We start from the raw sequence: 19,032 nt of genomic DNA on the forward strand, positions 1-19,032 counted from the left end.
CTGTCTGCTGGTTCATTCCTCAAACGCCCATGGCAGCTGGGGCTGGGGTTCGCTGAAGTCAGGAGCCAGGAAGTCACTGAGGGTTTCCATGCGGGTGGCAGGGACTCAACCACTCAGGTTGTCGCCTGCGTGCAGCAGGAGGAAGCCAAGCTGGGAGTGGAGCTGAGATTCACAAACTCAGTGACTGCAAGACGGGAGGGAGGAATCCCAAGCAGTGTCTTAGTGCTCAGGCCAAATACCCGCCCCAAAAGGCACATTCACAACGCTTTACATCAAGATTGTCCGGCTGTGTTCCGGAGAGATGACACTTCACATCCTATAAGAATAAGGCAGAAACGGCCCTTATTCCTTATCAACTGTTAATAGTTCAACTTCCTCCTGTTTTTGAGAAACTGCCAAACTCACAGACTCCGTCTCCATTTCTGATTACTCGGGAGGTATGGCACCGCTCCTCTGCTTCCTGCCTGCCGTCCTGCTCTCCGGCTGAAGGCCACTCACTGCTTTCCTCGTCTTCTCCTCTGAGAGACAGCGCGTTACACATAGGTTATGGCTATTTCTGCTTCCATGTTACTATTGGTTACAAAATGTTTTCCCATGTGTCATTCATCTCTTTTTTTTTGTACTTTTTCAAAAAATATTTATTTTTATTGGAAAGTCAGATTTACAGAGAGAAGGAGATACAAAGAGAAAAATCTGTGTGCTCGTTCACTCCCCAAGTGGCTGCAATGGCCAGAGCCTTGCTGATCTGAAGCCAGGAGCCAGGAGCCTCTTCTGGGTCTCCCACATGGGTGCAGGGTCCCAAGGCGGGGGAGTAGAGCAGCCAGGATATGAACCGACACCCATGGGGGACCTTGGCACATGCCAGGCGAGGACTTGAGCTATGAAGCCACCATGACGGGCCCTCATCTCTTAAGTTTATGGTGGTCTTGAACATAGGATTTTTCAACTATTTACAGTCAAATTATGAGCAATGCCAAGTTTAGTAAATACTGTAATGCTGTAACATGTTTTATTTTTAAAAATTATGTTTCTACTATAGATATTTGTTATAGTAACATCTCATCCACCCGCGTGGCACATTGCTAGTTGGGTTCTTGTTTAATGTGAACATTTTCATGTGGGGGGTACTGGTATGAGGGCTCAATGAGGATCTGAGCTGGCTGTCCCTGTAGCTGGGGCTTCCTGTCTGTCCACTATTCTGTGGTGGGGACGAGCTCTGCAGCCTGCGTCAGACGACACTGGCCTCAGACACTTCCTCACGCCTTCTTGTGCGTGGGCTGTACTCCTGTCTCCACTGCAGAAACACTGAGCCCTGCCACAGAACTTTAAAAGAATTGTGTTGAGCCATGCCTCCCATTAAAAACATGTAATTTCTGAGAGGAAATGCCTACTACAAGTAGGTTAATTTGGAAGACAGCATCCTTATTTAAGTCTGCTTCCAGTCACATCTGTAGTTCTTCATAAATGTGCCATCCTCAGCAATTAAGAATTGTTGAACTATCAAAACTGCTTGAGCAGGACCCTCGGAGCATGCCCCACATTGGGGACCTGGGATGAGTGGGAGGCTGGGTGGGGCTTCTCCCTTTGTTTCTCCCCTGACCCCAGATACAGGGGGAGAAATGATATTAGTGTGGAAACAATGGTCTTACCCACTTTCCTGTAACCCTTGACCCTATGAGCCTGTATCAACTATATAAGATTATCAAAACAAAACAAAACAAACAAAATATATATATATACATATACTGAAGATTTCTCTCTGGGTTTAATCCTACCACTTTAAGTTGTTAATACTGTACGTGTATAAATAATGTTACATACTGTCATATTACTATATCTGTAGCAGTAACATAATTTTAAAAATCAAACACTATCATAGAGAATTACAATATTTACTAAATATATCTGAACAGCTTACCTTCTAAACGTTGCATTTTTGTGGAGATGAAAGGCAGATAAAATACCCCACTAGCTGTTTTCAGCTCTGTGGCAACAAGCAGCTGCTGCCATTACATCGCTCAAGTCTTGACGACAGATGGGAACGATGGTTTCTGAATACCCAGTGTCTAAGTGGGCATTAATGTCCCGTCAATCAACAGACTTTTGTAGCTTTACTCAGGAGGACCTATTCTGCCCCAAGGAGGAAGCCTCTGTTCTCGCGAAGCTCAGGGCCTTGGCTGGCAAGGAGTATGCACACAAGTCTTCCACAACAAACAAATCTCAATTGTCAGCAACTAGTGCCATATAGGTAAATTTATCTATGACTAATTCGTGAACTTATTTCACTACAACCAAAAAATTGGGGGGACACTTTTAATATCCACTGACTTATGAGAGACAATTAGCATAGAAATCCAGGAAATACTAATTGATTCTTATTATTTGTGATACTTAGGTTGTACAAAACATCACCAGGAACACATAATTAGCAAATACTAAATTAATGTTCTTTGGGGAAATTTGTTCACACATACATACAAATATTCACATGCACATCTCACATATATGAGAACCTTAATTTCTAAAATCAACTCATTCTAGTAGCTTCTATTTTATTTTGCAACAGAGAAAACGGGCTTGCCAGAGGCTGCCTGACTACCGGGGGCCAGCGCTAGGGTTCGCTCCCAGTACAACAAGCCCAAGAACCAGAGCTTCCAGCAGCAGTCCAGCTGCTCTGCCTTGGCTGGCAGCGCTGGAGGGAGGCCTCAACACACCACTGGTCACCCCAGTTCGGCTGAAAAGGACCAAGCAAGGGCCCCGGGTGTTTACTGTGTTGTCAGAAATAAATTCTTGCAAGCAGACCGAGTTCATAAGCACAGCAATCATGAGTCAACAGTTTGACTACACTGTTTCGGCTGGAATCTTTAAACAGAAAGGGCTGAGGCAGTGAGCAGCTCATGGAACTGGAGACATTAATCTAACGCACCCACACCTCACTCCTCCAGGCTGCTGCCTCAGCTGCACGTGTTCCACACTCAATTTTCAAAAAGTACATGTGAAGTATATATTCTAACAATTTCATTTCAGCCTAAAACTGATGGAAGTACAAACTGTTAATAAAAAAAAAAAAAAAGGAAGGACTGGTGGCAGGGTGCTGATGCTGTGGTACAGTTGGTTAGGCCACTGCCTACAACTCAGGGCGCCCATACGAGTGCTGCTCCCAGTCCCGGCTGCTGTGCTCCAAGTCCATTCCCTGGCTAAATGCACCGGGCAATCAGGAGACAGTCCAAGTGCTTAGGTCCCGGACTGAGAGACCACCAAGTGGGAGATCTATCTAGAGGTTTGGGCCTGGCTCAAGCTTAGGGTGTGAAACAGTGTACGGAATGCACTCAAACTCTGCCTCTCAAATACAATACACATTGCGAAGCGGGGAGCTGGGAACGCCCAGCGTGTGTGTCTTCAGCGAATCGCCAGAGAAGCCTCTTCCTTTGCGGCAGACAAGCATCTAACGTCCCGATCCTTCACGGTGGCGTCCCCCAGGCCTGTCACACCGCTGCAACGACGCAGCAAGGACAGCTGATCCCTCCTCTCTGGGGCGTCAGCTGCCCCCCGCCAGGCTGCATGTGTGTTTGCATCTGGAATACAGCTGGAAACCTCCCACAGAGGCCTTGTGGACATCTACTAACATCAAACCTGTGCAGAGTGGTATCAGCGGGTCCCCCGGCTGCCAAGCCAGTCTCTCCCTCTCGGAGGGAGCTCTCAGCTCCTGCAGGTGTCCCAAGGACCTGCCCCGTGGATGTGCTAACACTTGACACAGAGTACCTTCCATGTCTCACCGAGGTTGACTCAGCATGTTTTTGTCTTGTCAGGATTATGCCTCCTTCATAATCACCAAGACATGCTTTCTTCTTTGGCGCCTGCTCTGTGCCTTGAGGATTTGGTCAAACTCGCCTGTGAAAGCCACTTTGGGAAGGGACAGTTCTTTGATAACTTTTAATTCCTTCCATGGTAACTGGTCTACTCGGGTTTTCTTCTTCAGTCAATTTTGATAATTTATATTTGCCTATAAAATGATCCATTCCATCAATATGTTCAATTTCTTAGCACAATGTGAATCCAGAATTAAAATAAAAAATTTTGTGTATAATTATATTCCCATTTTGATTTCTTTTTTCTTATTATAGGATTTTTTTCTTTTTTAAATTGGAAAGTCAGATATATAGAGAGGAGGAGAGACAGAGAGGAAGATCTTCCATCCAATGATTCACTCTCCAAGTGGCCACAATGGCTGAAGCTGAACCAATCCAAAGCCAGGAGCCTGGAGCCTCTTCAAGGTCTCCCACACAGGTGCAGGGTCCCACAGCTTTGGGCTGTCCTCGACTGCTTTCCCAAACCACCAGCAGGGAGCTGGGAAGCAGGACTGCCAGGATCAGAACCGGTGCCATATGGAATACTGGTGCGTGTAAGGCAAGGACTTAGCTGCTAGGCCACTGCGCTAGGCCCCCATTTTGATTTCTTAATGTGTTTTGTTACCTTTTTGTTTTAAATTCTTTTTTTGAAATTGATTTCTACATTTTTCCTCATCGTTTTCCTGAGGTTCTTTTGCTATTCATTTTTTAGCTTCTTAGTTAAATGTTTACATTTATTTCTATTCTGTTTTCTAAAGCTAAGTGTTTTCTTTTTTTTTTTTTATTAATTTCATTGCAGTATGTGACACGCATTTTTTTTTTTTTTATGCACTGGAATTCCCCCCGCCCCTCCCCAAACCCTCCCCACCCCTACGGTGGATTGCTCCACCCCGCTGTATTTCCATAGTTCAAACTCAGTTGAGATTCTTTCATTGGAGGTTTTGACCAATCACAAAGTCCAGCATCCAATTGTCCTGGCAAGTTCAATGGCTTCCTGGTGAGACCATCTCTGGTCCAAAGGCAGAACCAGCAGAGCATCATCCCAATCAAGTAAAAAAAAACTCAACCTAATATTTACAACCATTTACAGCATTATGGCATCAATTGACACGGTATTGATTAACCAATATGTTACTAGGAAAATGCATGTTCTCAACCACAACCTGTGACTCCCTCATAGGCATTTCAACTTTGGTTTACATTCAACCATGTTCTATATACCTTAAAATGGCCATAGATTGCTATTCAGCTGTCTCTTGTCTATTTCAATGCTAGTATTTAGCATTTTATAGCATTGAAGCGTGATTTTGCTGAACCTGGCTGTTTTTCGGGTAGTCCAACTCTATAACTTTAACAGGACAAATGTCAACAGTTCAGGTGAATGTTTGGCCAGGTGGCTAAGGTCCTCGCCTTGATCCCATATGGCTGCTGGTTCTGATCCCGGCAGCTCCACTTCCTCTCTATCTCTCCTCCTCTCAGTACATCTGACTTTGTAATAAAAATAAAATAAAATAAATCTTAAAAAAAAAAGCTAAGTGTTTTCTTTGTGTGCAGCTTTGGTTGCATAACCTAATTCTGACAGAGTATTCTTAATGTGAGTGATCCCTACATAGTTTACATGTACATACTTAATTTCTGAGGTTTATAATGGTTGTTCACCTGAATTCTATTTGTTAAACTCGTTCTTTCGGGCCCGGCGGCATGGCCTAGCGGCTAAAGTCCTCGCCTTGAACGCCCCGGGATCCCATATGCGCGCCGGTTCTAATCCCGGCAGCTCTACTTCCCATCCAGCTCCCTGCTTATGGCTTGGGAAAGCAGTTGAGGACGGCCCAATGCTTTGGGACCCTGCACCCATGTGGGAGACCCGGAAGAGGTTCCAGGTTCCCGGCATCGGATCGGCGCACACCGGCCCGTTGCGGCTCACTTGGGGAGTGAATCATCAGACGGAAGATCTTCCTCTCTGTCCCCTCTGCTCTCTGTATATCTGACTTTGTAATAAAAATAAATAAATCTTAAAAAAAAAAAAAAACTCGTTCTTTCTAGTTTCCCATTAACTTGCTCCTAAATAATCAAAAACTCATTTGTCCCTTATGAAAGCCAGGAGAGCGAAAACAAATTCATCAACAGGATCACATGCAGGCTTTTTCCAAGATACGTGGGATTTTTTCCATTTTTCCCATTCAAACCTTCTATAAATGTATACTGTTATTTCTCAAGCAATGTCTACAGAATGAAAACAACTCACCTTCAATACAGTGATGTGTGCGTCATGATTTTCAGTCCTAAGCTTACACAGTGTCTCAGCAGCTGAGGCCTAGATCTCAGGGATCCAACAAGCCCCGGGCAAAGGGCCGGACCCCACAGTCAGGTGAGCCTCGGTCATAACCCAGTGAGGAGAGTGGCAGTCATGGTCACTAACTCCTTGCCTCCCACATCAACTAGAAATGCACTGCATGAAGTGTCCGAGTCAGCTCCCTTCCCGCCCGGCCCAGCGTGGCAGGTACCTGATGCGGTCGCTGGTCCCACTGTAGCCCCAGCGGCTCTCGACTTGCTGGAACCGGTTGATGCAGCACTCCTTGCCCCTGAGGCAGCACCGGGGCCGGTCGGTGTACTCCACGCGGGGTTTAGGGTTGACAGTGAAGTGCAGAAAGAGGTTCACCACTTCACGATCCGACAGAATCCCAGACTGGGCAGGGCCTGCCAAAACGAAAAGGCAAACCTCCATAAGGGCGATTTGATTTCAAAATGAACTCAAATCCTAAAGATGTAAAGTCTAAACTCTCTCTCCTTCTCTGATTCTGTCTTTCACATAAATAAATCTTTACAAAAGATAAAATAAAAGGGGTTGGTGCAGAAGCATAGTGCGTTAGGCCTTCGCCTGTGGTGCCAGCATTCCATATGAGCACTGCTTTGAGTCTCAGCTGCTCCACTTTCAATCCAGCTCCCTCCTAATGCGCCTGGGGAACCAGTGGAGGATGGCCCAAGTCCATGGGCCCCTCCATCCACGTGGGAGACATAGAGGAAGCTCTTGGCTTCCAAGTGGTCTAAGTCTGGCCATTGGAGACATTTGGGAAGTCAACCAGTGGATGGAGGATTTCTTTCTCTTCTTTCTCTTTCTATAAATCTGCTTTGCAAATAACAATAAAACTCTGAGGTAACAGAGATCTCTGGATTCTCCTATCACTCACCCGCCCCTGGGGGCTAGCAGACTTCTGCTCACCATTCCCAGCATTGCGCTGACGAGGAAGTGCTTAATGGCAGCCAGGGAGATTGCTCCGCCTTCTCTCCCCTCACCTGTCCAAAGGCAATCCATCCAGAGATGGAAATGCCAGGGACCAGTGCTTTATTTCTGTGGTTTAAAAGTTGGCAGAGGGTAGGAACCAAGATCCGAAGAGCTACAGGGGTGTCATACGACACATGCTAGCTTTCCCACTATTTCTAAGCAGAGAAAAATTTCAAATGCCTTAAACTTAATCAGAAATAAATTCGGTTCTTCATAAAAGATACCAGGAGATTCCTCTAGAGGCCAAGCAAGCTAAATAACAGACTGCGATTCCACCAGTTTGTGCATTGGCTGGTTCCTGGTGACACACTGAAACTGACCTTGCACTGGCTGGCGCACAAAAAGACTTAGGTCTGAGATCAGCCCAGGCGAGTTTTATTGGGGAACTCCCCAACTAGGCCCGCTGGACTCCAACTACAGCCACAGGGAAAATCACAAGTTACGTGGTTCGACCTTAGAGTACTCATAGCGGGTTTGGGCCTCCTCAGTTGCTGATGCCTGTGCAGTGGAAAGCATGCCAAATGCACACGGGGACATGACAGCCAGATCATCTAGGCCAGCAGAGGCTAGTGGGTGCCTCGTCAGAGGATGGAAAATGGAGCAGGTCGGACAGCTTTCCTGACCGAGCTTTGCAGCATGTTCCTGGGTCTGTGGATCACCGAGCTGAACTCTGTCATCCCACAGACATCAAACTGACAATGTCTCAGAACTATCAAATCCACTCAACACCTCTGGAACATGCTTCCCCACATGGGGGTCTCTATGAGATGACCCAACCCCCATCCTTGGGTATCAGGGCAGTCCGACAGCAAGGAGCAACCCTCTCTCCTTCCCTGCCCCCCTGCAGATACAAGAGAAAAAGAAAAAACCCAAAACATTGATCCTAACAGCCTTTCTCCCTACCTCAACCCTCTCCAGCCTAATCTGAGGCCAGATGGGCATACATCCCTTTCAATTGTGTAAACAATACTACAAATACAATTAGACTATAAAATACTTGAAATCTGGTTTAAAAGAAACCATAACTCTGTTTTAATTTAAAATGTACTCTTAAAACATTAGGTCGGGCCTGGTGGCGTGGCCTAGCGGCTAAAGTCCTTGCCTTAAACGCGCCAGGATCCCATATGGGTGCTGGTTCTAATCCTGGCAGCACCACTTCCCATCCAGCTCCCTGCTTGTGGCCTGGGAAAGCAGTGGAGGACAGCCCAAAACCTTGGGACTCAGCACCTGTGTGGGAGACCTGGAAGAGGCTCCTGGATCCTGGCTTCGGATCAGCATAGCATTGGCCGTTGCGCATACTTGGGGAGTAAATCATTGGGTGGAAGATCTTTCTGTCTCTCCTCCTCTCTGTATATCTGACTTCCCAATAAAAATAAATAAATCTTTAACAACAACAACAAAAACACATTAAGTTAATGTTTAAAAAACATGGCACACAGGGGTGGATGTGCAGCTGGTATGGGGATGCCTGCACACCTCTGCAGCCCACACTGGCTCAAGTGATTAGTTTAAGGTTGGCTGCCTCTGATCCCAGCTTCCTGCTCATGGACGCAGTGCTCGGGTCCCTGGTGCTGACAAGAGAGACTCAGACTGAGGTTTCAACCCTGGCCTCAGCCGAGCCCAGCGCTGGCTCTTGTGGTCAGCTGGAGAGTGAGCCAGCAGGTCCAAGACTGACAACCTTCTCTCGCCCTCTCTGTTTCTGTCCCCACTTTCCTGTCAGTCTTTCAGATAGACAAAATATTATGCAGTCCTACCAAACCTAGCCCAGGGGTCATGGCTGGCAATATCTACAGATTCTAAATAAGGAAAATATATAATTCAATTTAAACTTAAAATCTACATTTTAGCAAAAAGAGAAAAAAAGGAATGCATCAGGACAGAATCATAGTAGCAAAAGAAAGATGGAAGCCTTGGGACCCTGCATCTGCATGGGAGACCGGGAAGCAGCTCCTGGTTCCTGGCTTTGGATCAGCTCTGCTCTGGCACTTAAGCAAGTTTGGAGAGTGAGTCAGCAGATTTTTTTTTCTCTATTGTCTATATTTATATGAAAATAATTTATGCGTCATGCTAAATACATTATTTACTGTACAAGAACTTGGTTATTTTTGAATAAAGAAAAGTTTGTTTTCGTGATTTTTTCGCCTTTTCTTTTTTTTCCTTTTCTCTTCAAAGGAATCCATGCATTACGGATCAGAAATTTCTGCCGGCTACACGGGCTGCATGTGGAAACCACTGAATATTGCAAAGATGAACCTGACATTAATTTCAAAACTCCATTTTGAGGGCAATATGGGAGTTATTTTTTTCTTTTTTGCCACATTTAATTTATTGATTTTATCTGTCAATGTGCCTTCACTCTTCTGAAAAAAAATACACCAGAATAGTAACTGCAAGTCCTGGGAGTTTGGTTGTTGCTGTTTTGTGTTTTCTTTTTCCCCCACTTGGATCAAAAAGCTTAGATGCGACTTCACAAATGGGACTGCTGTGCCTGTGGGCACTTCAGAAGACAGAGCTTGCTATCAGCATCCATTCTCCTCTCATGTTGGTGTGTTGCCTGTGGTGTGTTTTGTCTGTGTGTGTGTGTGTGTGTGTGTGTGTGTGTACGCCGTGCACAGGGCCAGCCTTCAGGCTTACGGCTTTGGGGGACGTTCTCTCTACTCTAGAACAGAACGTGAGGATCAGCCGACACTGGCGGATTTCAACCTTTATCTCCCTTCTCTCTATAAATCTGCCTTTCTAATAAAAACAAATCTTTTTTTTAAAGAGCTCATGAGGTATAAGACCAAGTGTAACCCACTAAAACAGTAATAAAAAAAACAAGCAAAATTAAATAGAAATAATGCGATTCCTCGAAAAGCTGAAATGAAAAAAAAAAAAAAGGATCAACTAGCAGATGAAACAGGAAAGACATGTGGCTTGGGACACCGCACCCCGTCTGAGTTTCAGCTCCTCTCCAATGCCAGCTTCCCTTAAGGCACATCTGGAAGGCAGCAGGGGACAGCGCAAGCAGCTGCATCCCCACTACGTGGCTGGCAGACACATTTAGTTCCCAACTTCCGGCTATGGCCTGGCCGAGCCCAGAGGGATAAACTGGTGGGTGGAGAATCTGTGTCTACCTTTAAATAAAATGTAAATACATCTAAAAACAAAATAGTTGGTAGAACCAAAAGGAAACATGGTCCCAATCATAATCAGATTTTAACAGATTTCAGTAAACAGTAGGACAAAAGACACAACATAAAGAAAATGTGAACATTAATAAGCACGTTTCCTGCAAAGACAGATTAATGTCAGTTTGTTGAATGGATAAAGATACAGATTTTTCTGCTCCCAACAACTCCGAACACATTCCTCTGAATATGCATGGATATTTATGAAAACTGTATGCCAGGCCACAAACAAGTCTCAACAAATTTCAGGCTTACTGGACATATCAGCAGTCAGGAACCTCTGCTGCTATGTTAACGTGTATCCCACAAGTCACAACCCCAAGTCAGACCCCGCACGGACCCAAGGGCCAGTCACTTGGCCTCTCCCGGGTGCACCGCTGTGACCCTCTGAACATGGAACACGCATCCTGACGCACTTCAAACACAGGGATCAGGGGATCTTCTTGATCTCTTGGCACAGAGAGACTGACTGATTCTAACAGTTTCAGACAGATGTTGATAATGTTACAGCTGATCATGTTACCTGCTGCAAACTCCTCAATTGTCATCAGTGGAAACCGGATTAAAGAAAGTGCTTTTCCTAGAACCTTCTGCTTGTTTGCAAAAGTCACAGGCAGTTGTTGCCTCTGACACTCTGCTTCTGCCCAGCGCACAACAGCTCCAAAAAGTCGACTTTCTCGAATGCTAAGTGTGTCTCTTTCTAGAACTGCACACAGTGTGTCTACGGTAAAAAAAATCCAAAGAGACATCAAGTTAGGATTTTGTTCTTTAGCAAAAAAATACTGAAAATACATGCTTATATTGTTTTCAAACCTCAGTGGAAGATAGACTGCTTGAAACCATATATGTTATACTTAAAAACTCCTTCCTCTTCCTCTCAAATGAGTAAATAAACTGCAAATATTGAATAATTATTTTCTACATATCTAATTTAGAAAAGACAAAAATCACATTTTGCTACGCCAGCTTTTCCATTAATGTCTTAAGTCTCAGTTTTCACAGACTTGTTTCTGGATTCCCCAAACAGGTATTTCCCTAACAAGACAAATCGTCTTTTACCTTTCTTTATATTACTTGTAGGACCTTAGTACATAAGACAAGCATTCTTACTTGTCTGAAATCTTCTGAAACGCAATGAGGTGGTGAAAACTTTTAGGAATCTTCTCAGTCAAATGAAAAGGCAAGCTCATCAAGGCTGACTTGACTCATCGGGACAGAATCACGAACAGTTCATCCAACAAGGCTGCCGGCTGAGGCCACACGGCACTTAGAACAACACAGAGGTCCACGGCGAACTTACCAATGTCAATGTCAGTAAAGCCCTCTGCACTTATGGCATCCATTGTGCTTTTGTCTATTGTGTCTAGGCAGAGACTAGCGAGCTGAGGTTCATCAAATAATCGAGCCTAAACATACAGAGACAGTCAGTTTACTTTCACAGTCACTTTAACTTCATGCTGTGCATTCAAGGTCACATGGTCAAGAGTAATAATCACCAAATACATAAAAACACCTACATAGAGCATAATTAAAATGGCAACATCTCCTTAAAAACTCTTGTTTATTTCATAATTAGAAATCAAAGCTGAAGATACCAATGTGCTGCTAAGAAATACTCATTACCAATAACGATCCTGTTATTTTTCTTGTCATATGCTTCCCAGCCTGTTTTCATAAACATTACTTATTCTGACCCTCACTAAGCCCGCCAGGGTTAGACAAGGCAGGTGTTATTATTCAATTTCCCAAACAGGGAAAAGCGCTCAGAGCGAAGCATACTGCGAAGCTGCAGCTTAAATCCCAGTGTTCCGATCTTGAGTCACAGGATTAACTGCTGAGCACATGAGTGCTAACAGAACACGTTTTTCCATTTTCTGTTTTGACTGAGGAGAAAAAATGGAGCACAAGAATTTTACAGCTCTGTGAACATAAGCAAAAACTAGATCTCACAAAGAAGTACAAATAAAAGTCACATGGTGGAATATTATACAACAATGACAAAAATGACCTACAGGTATACACGAGAGAAAAATGAAGCCCACAGACCTGATGATGGGCAGAAGAAGCCATTTTATAGAATGAGCAGGAGCATATAATGCAGGATTCCAGCAATGCTGATGGGGCAAGTTGAACTTACAACACATGCTTTTCACGGGGCAGGTGTTTGGCACGACGGCTAACATGCCACTTGGGATGCCCGCATCTCATTATCACAGCGCCTGGGTTCCAGCCTCAATTGCACCTCTGAGTCCAGCTCCCTGCTAACGCACAACCTGGTAGGCAGCAGCTGATGGCTCGAATGCTTGGGTCCCTGCCACCCACAGGGACACCAGGATGGAGTTCCAGACCCCTGGCTTTGTCCTGTTCCAGCCCTGACTGTGGCAGGCACCGGGGCCGGGGAGTTGAGGGAGGGCGAGCAAGTGGGGAATGGGCCAGAAGACAGAAATCTCTGCTTCTGACTTTCAAATAAATAAAAGTAATTTAAAATTAATCTAAATATATGCTTTATAAATACACAATTTTATTTCTAAAAGCAAAAGTCTGAAAAGCAGGGAGAGTGGAAGCCAAACTCAAATGAGATTTAAAAGCCAAACCACTGAACACAGAGGCGTGACGGCTGGCCTGCTAGCGAAACAGCGCTGCTTACATTTCACAGCACGGACAAATACCAAACCCACACAGGTGCTCCTGCCAGGCAGCTGCTGAGAATGCTACCAATCAGCCAGTCACAGGACAAATGACACCATCTGGCATGACTCAGAACTCTTAACATTAAGGTGGAATTCATTTTTAAAGGATTCTGTAACTTAGATATTACCAAACTATTTGACAGTTATCTTAAGAAAGATTGCATGGCAGGGCAAAAAGCATTACCCCCAATGGCTTAATTTAAAATATATATATATATATATATTTTTCTATTTTAAGCATATAGTTGAAATGCGAAGTTAAGATGCCTGTTGGAGGCTGGCACATCATGGCACGCTAAACCTCCATCTGTCTTGCCAAGATCTCATATGGACACCAGTTCTTTCTAGTCCCGGCTGTTCCACTTCTGATTGAGCTCCCTGTTAATGGCCTGGAAAAGCAGTGGAGGATGGCCCAAATCCCGAGGTTCCTGCACCCAGGTGGGAGACCTGGAAGAAGCTCCTGACTCCCAGCTTTGGATCAGTCCAGCTCTGCCAGTACTTGGGGAGTGAACCAGTGGATGGAAGAGCTCTCTCTCTTTCTTCCTGAAACTCTGTATTTCAAATTAAAAATATTAAAAGTTTTTAAAAATTAAAAAGCTCTTACATAACAATTTAAAGTAGGGCGTTCTTTAAAGTCATGGAAAACTCAAATTTGAAAATGTCGTTCTTAGACACAGAGTCTGTTTATACATACTTGTTTAAATTTTAAATAACTCTCAGGGGAAAGTGGTACAGCAGTGGGGATGCTGCTGCTGGGACATCCACAACCCGTAACGTAGTGCCTGGGTGTGAGTTCCAGTCCACACCCAGTCGAGCTTCCCGCTTATGTATGTCCCGGGAAGCAGAGGGTGGTGGCCTGGATTGAATCCTGGGCTCTTCGCCTCAGCTGGCCCAGCCTTGGCAACTGTTCAGCAACTGGGGAATGAGCCAGCAGAGAGATAGATGAATGATCTTTCTTGCTGCCTTTCAAATAAATAATCTTTTTCAGTTAAAGGAAATATATTATTTATTCTAATAATGGAAACTTTCAATTTTAAAATCTGTAATATCAAGTTTACAGAAAAGTTTCAAGCATAGCATAAAGAATACTAATATATACTTCATCAAAATGTGTTTAAATGCTATTCATGTAACATTCTACCACACTAATTCTATCATTTTCTCTGCAATCATATACAAATATGTACATATGGACGCATATAGCTGTGGGGCGGGGGTGCTGAATTACGTATAATCATATCATCATCTGGGTCTCCCACCTGAGTGCAAGGGCCCAAACACTTGGGCCATCTTACACTGCTTTCCCAGGAACATCAGCAGGGAGTTAGATCAGAAGCGGAACTGCGGGCCTGCCGCAGTAGCCTAGTGGCTAACGTCCTCACCTTGCAAGCGCTGGGATCCCATATGGGTGCCAGCTCATGTCCCAGCAGCCAAACTTCCCATCCAGATCCCTGCTTGTGACCTAGCAAAGTAGTTGAGGATTGCCCAAAGCCTTGGGACCCTGCACCCGCGTGGGAGACCCGGAAGGAAGAAGTTCCTGGCTCCTGGCTTCAGATCGGCTCAGCTTCAACTGCTCCAGCCATTTGAGGAATGAATCAGCGGATGGAAGATAGATCTTCCTGTCTCTCCTCTCTGTATATCTGACTTCCCCAAAAAAGAAAGAAAGAAAATCTTAAAAAAAAAAAAAAAAAAAAAAAGAAGAAGAAGAAACGGAGCTTCCGGGGCTCAAACCACCACCTATATGGGATGCTGGAGTTGCAGACAGTGGTTTTACGAGTTACGCCACACACTAGCCGCAAAGTTTGGCAGATACAAAAACAATGCTACTCATTTACTGTTATCATACCTTCAAGCTGTATTTCAGTTTTGCCACTTGTATCAACTTTCTGGTACGAGATGCAGTCTAGGGTCAAAATTTGTCCATCTTTAAGATGGGTCACAGTATATTTTCACACCCTGAGATTTCATTATTAGCAAGTATGAGGATTGGCCAGTTCCACTGCGTTTTTAGTTACTTTTATTATTCCTTTTAGGATTTATTTTTTTTTTATTGGAATCTCACATTTACATAGAAAGATTTCCCATCCATTGGTTCATTCCTCCACACACATTTTAAAACCCCTTAGACAATAGGATTTTTATCACAAATTCAAAGCAGGAAAAAATGTAACGGGACAATACCTACAAGGATTTGTTTTATAACAAGTTGTTTCGCCCCTCTGTGTCTCATTATCCTTAGCTATACAGAATGGTGACAGCAAGGAAAGTCCTTACTTTGAACATTTCTGCTTCACAAAGTTGTTGTCAAGATGAGATGTGTGAGGGTACCTCAAGTCAGAAAGGTGCCCAGTTTACAACTAGGAACTATTAGTTCAAAGTGAGAATTTACTTTAACTGGTGGCTGTCCAATGTTAAATTACACGCTTACTCCTTTTTTTCTTTTTAAGAATTTATTTTTGGGCCCAGAGGTGTGACCTAGTGGCTAAGATCCTTGCCTTGAGCGCCCCAGGATCCCATATGGGCGCCGGTTCAGGTCCTGGCAGCTCCATTTCCCATCCAGTTCCCTGCTTGTGGCCTGCGAAAGCAGTTGAGGACGGCCCAATGCATTGGGACCCTGCACCCACGTGGGAGACCTGGAAGAGGTTCCTGGTTCCCGGCTTCGGATCGGCGCGCACCGGCCTGTTGCGGCTCACTTGGGGAGTGAATCATCGGACGGAAGATCTTCCTCTCTGTCTCTCCTCCTGTGTGTATATCTGGCTGTAATAAAATGAATAAATCTTTAAAAAAAAAAAATTCCCATCTATCATCTTGAAAGTGGGAATGGTTGTAAAGCCCATTTCAGTGGTCATGTGGAGAAAAAGGTGAGAATATATGAAAAAGGAAAGCTGCGCCTGGAACACACACAGCTCTACAATTGAATTCAAGGAGATGGGAATGACATCAGCATGGTCTGTCTTCTGTAACTATAAATGACAGGATTTTTCTAAAGGAGAAAAAGAGTACCAATCCTTTTCTTTAATATAAACAGGAGTCCTGGCTCCCAGCCCTCGATGTCTGTCATGTGACATCACACAAGCATTAATTGGCTTAATTTTAGTTCTCCCAATGTTGAATGACAGAGTTGAACATAGGGTCATCTGTGATTGTTCTCAATACTAATATTCACTAGTTCTTTTAGCAGTTTAGCATTTTTCAAACAACTTCATATGAGGGCACTAGAATATTGTCTAAGAAGTAAAAGCACATGCAGGTTATGAAGCTCAGATTACGTGCAATTAATAAATGTCCAATTATGAGTTAATATTTCCATACATTATGTTCAATTTGTAGAATATCAGAAATAACATTTCATGTAATCCTCAAACCCTAACTCCTCCATGCATGGGGGTCAGCAGGTCTGCAGACACAGACCCAAAGATGGGCAACCTTTCAACTTTTCTGAATTCGAGCTGATCATTCTTCCAAATCTAAAAACACTAAAGAAGATGCTCAGAAAATTTCATGCTATCCAATTCTCAATGGAGTAGGAATGACGCTGGATCTTTTTTTTAAGAAAAAAAAATTTTTTTTCTTAAAGATTTATTTATGTTTATTGGAAAGTCAGATTTACAGAGAGAAGCAGAGACAGACAGGAAAATCTTCCATCCGCTGGTTCATTTCCCAAGTGGCCGCCAAGGCTGCAGCTGAGCTGATCCAAAACCAGGAGCTTTTTATAGGTCTCCCATGTGGTCCCAGGCCACAGGAAGGGAGCTGGATGGAAACTGGAGCATCCAGGATTCAAACAGTGCCCATACGCAATCCTGGCATATGAATGGGGAGGATTTTAACCACTAGGCTACTGCGCTGGGTCCTATGTTGGATCTTAATTCTAAGTAGCTCTCCATTCTGAGACACTAACCCTCTACTCACATGAGGGCTTGGAGTCTTTAGCTCCACGGTCAAGCATTACGTGAACTCGTTTGCTTTGCTATTCCAAATGGTTATAACTATGACAGGTTTCTATGCGTAGCATTATCAACTGCATGCAAGAGCTCCTCAAAAAGTTCATGGAAAAAAACGATGCTAAAGAACTTGAGGTATAAGTGGTGTAGTGGTTAAGTCACTGCTTGGTGTAGCCCACATCCCATTTAGAGTATCTGTCTGGCCCAACTCCCTGTTCCACTTCCTACTAATGGGTACTGTGGGAGGGCAGCAGATGATGCACCAAGCATGTGGGTCTCTGCCACTCACGCGGGGGACCAGTTCCTGCTTTAGGTCTGGCCCAGCTTTCAGTGTTATGGGCATTTGAGGAAATGAAACCAGTGGATGAAAAAGACCACTTTCTATCTCTTTGCCTTTCAAATAAAAGAGAAAAAACAGTTTTCCAATTCTGCATTTAAAAAGGATCACTTAGCAAGATTTTTTTGAAATCCACACATGCTTAGTCATAATGTACATTTCCTATGAACTTGTTGCAACTTCACTGTATACCTCAAAATAATGAGCTAGAGTTGTCCAAGAATTCTTCTTAGATGCTTACACTTGGTGCCTGACCAACAGTGACACACGCCCGGCACTGCACAGACTCACCTGCGTCAGCAGCATGAAGGCATTGTCTGCCCGCAGGTGCTTGGTGAGGAAGTCCACACAGTGCGCTTCCAAGGCCGGCACCGCGTACTTCTTGGCAGTGTACAGGGTGGTCATCACCGTTTCTGGACCAATCTGAACTTCATCAGAATACAGAAACCTGGAGAGCAATTGGGAAGTGGGCAGAGACACTCAGTCATGTCTTAGACAGCCATCTGGGCCAATGTTTTGAAAGACCACAAGTAAACTGAAGAACATGGTGGCACCTGCATTGGACTGCAGCCTAGGAAGCATGGCACGCATGTCATCTCGTTTTACTCCAACCCAGCCCCGCAGGGCAGCAAGCCTCCCCACAGTGGAAACAGAGTAAGTGAGGATCATGAGGTGATCCGTGCTTCTAACCCACACCGGAGCGCTTCCTGACACCCTGTGGTTGCTGTGGTGGCCCCTGGGGCTGTCCTGCACCAGAGGATGCAATGGAAATGAATCCATGGACACTGATCTCTCAGCGTTGTCACTTATGTTTTATATATAAACAGGCCTCTCATTCTGGACATCTTATAACCTTTTACAGTTGTCTCATAATTAGCACAGTGACCACCGAATGGCAGGCCGGGGCTTGGAAGAAATACTGCCTGACCTGAGGCCGCCATACGCAGAGCGCTCGGCAGTGCCACAGCACCTTGCTGCTGGGTACAGGACAAACCAGGACAAACCAGCTCCACAGACTTGCCGACAAAGCTCAGATTCCCAGCCAAGGCTACACTCGAGCTCTGCTGGTTGGCCATCTTTGCAGCCTCTCAGTGACACCTGTGACGACTGCTGAGGCTACTGGGGAAGTACAGCCTTAAGAAGAGGACTTTCACTGTGCAACACCTAAAGACGTGAAGCACTTACTGTATTTCCAGGACCTGGGCTGTAAAACAAGGATTTAAGCAAACCCATCAGGCCCCGTACGGTAGCCTAGCGGCTAAAGTCATCGCCTTGCATGCACCAGGATCCCATATGGGTGCCGGTTCTAATCCCGGCAGCCCTGCTTCACATCCAGCTCCCTGCTTGTGGCCTGGGAAAGCAGTCGAGGATGGCCCAAAGCCGTGGGACCCTGCACCCATGTGGGAGACCTGGAAGAGGCTCCAGGCTCCTGGCTTTAGATCTGCTCAGCTCCAGCTGTTGCAGCCACATGGAGAGTGAACCAACAGATGGAAGATCTTTCTCTCTGTCTCTCCTCCTGTCTGTAGATCTGACTTTCCAATAAAATCAATAAATAAATCTTAAAAAAAAAAAAAAAGGAAACCCATCTTTTGCTTCCAGAACATTCTATCACAATGCGGTGAGGAAGGGAGGCTCCACTTCAATTCCCTTCTCCCCACCTCTCAGTTTCCTGCTGTTGTCATTACTGGCACTCAAGATGAAACCCCAACCTGCTGTACCCCAGCGTACCCTGCCGCCATGTCCATCAACCCTGCGACAATCCC

At 44.8% G+C, this 19,032-nt stretch overlaps 1 protein-coding gene across 1 annotated transcript in view; it reads right to left on the minus strand.

Moving 5' to 3' along the window:
* Positions 1-19,032, minus strand: part of BTBD1 (BTB domain containing 1) — a 34,829-nt gene that overhangs the window by 5,177 nt on the left and 10,620 nt on the right. Inside the window, exons 2-5 of the mRNA XM_058665524.1 lie at positions 17,561-17,717; positions 11,602-11,707; positions 10,825-11,022; positions 6,353-6,545 (exon numbers count right to left, since the gene is read on the minus strand). Coding sequence (XP_058521507.1) covers positions 6,353-6,545; positions 10,825-11,022; positions 11,602-11,707; positions 17,561-17,717 — 654 coding nt within the window. The remainder of the gene's footprint in view (positions 1-6,352; positions 6,546-10,824; positions 11,023-11,601; positions 11,708-17,560; positions 17,718-19,032) is intronic.

This window comes from Ochotona princeps, chromosome 6 (genome assembly GCF_030435755.1).
Source record: "Ochotona princeps isolate mOchPri1 chromosome 6, mOchPri1.hap1, whole genome shotgun sequence".
Classification (NCBI taxonomy): domain Eukaryota; kingdom Metazoa; phylum Chordata; class Mammalia; order Lagomorpha; family Ochotonidae; genus Ochotona; species Ochotona princeps.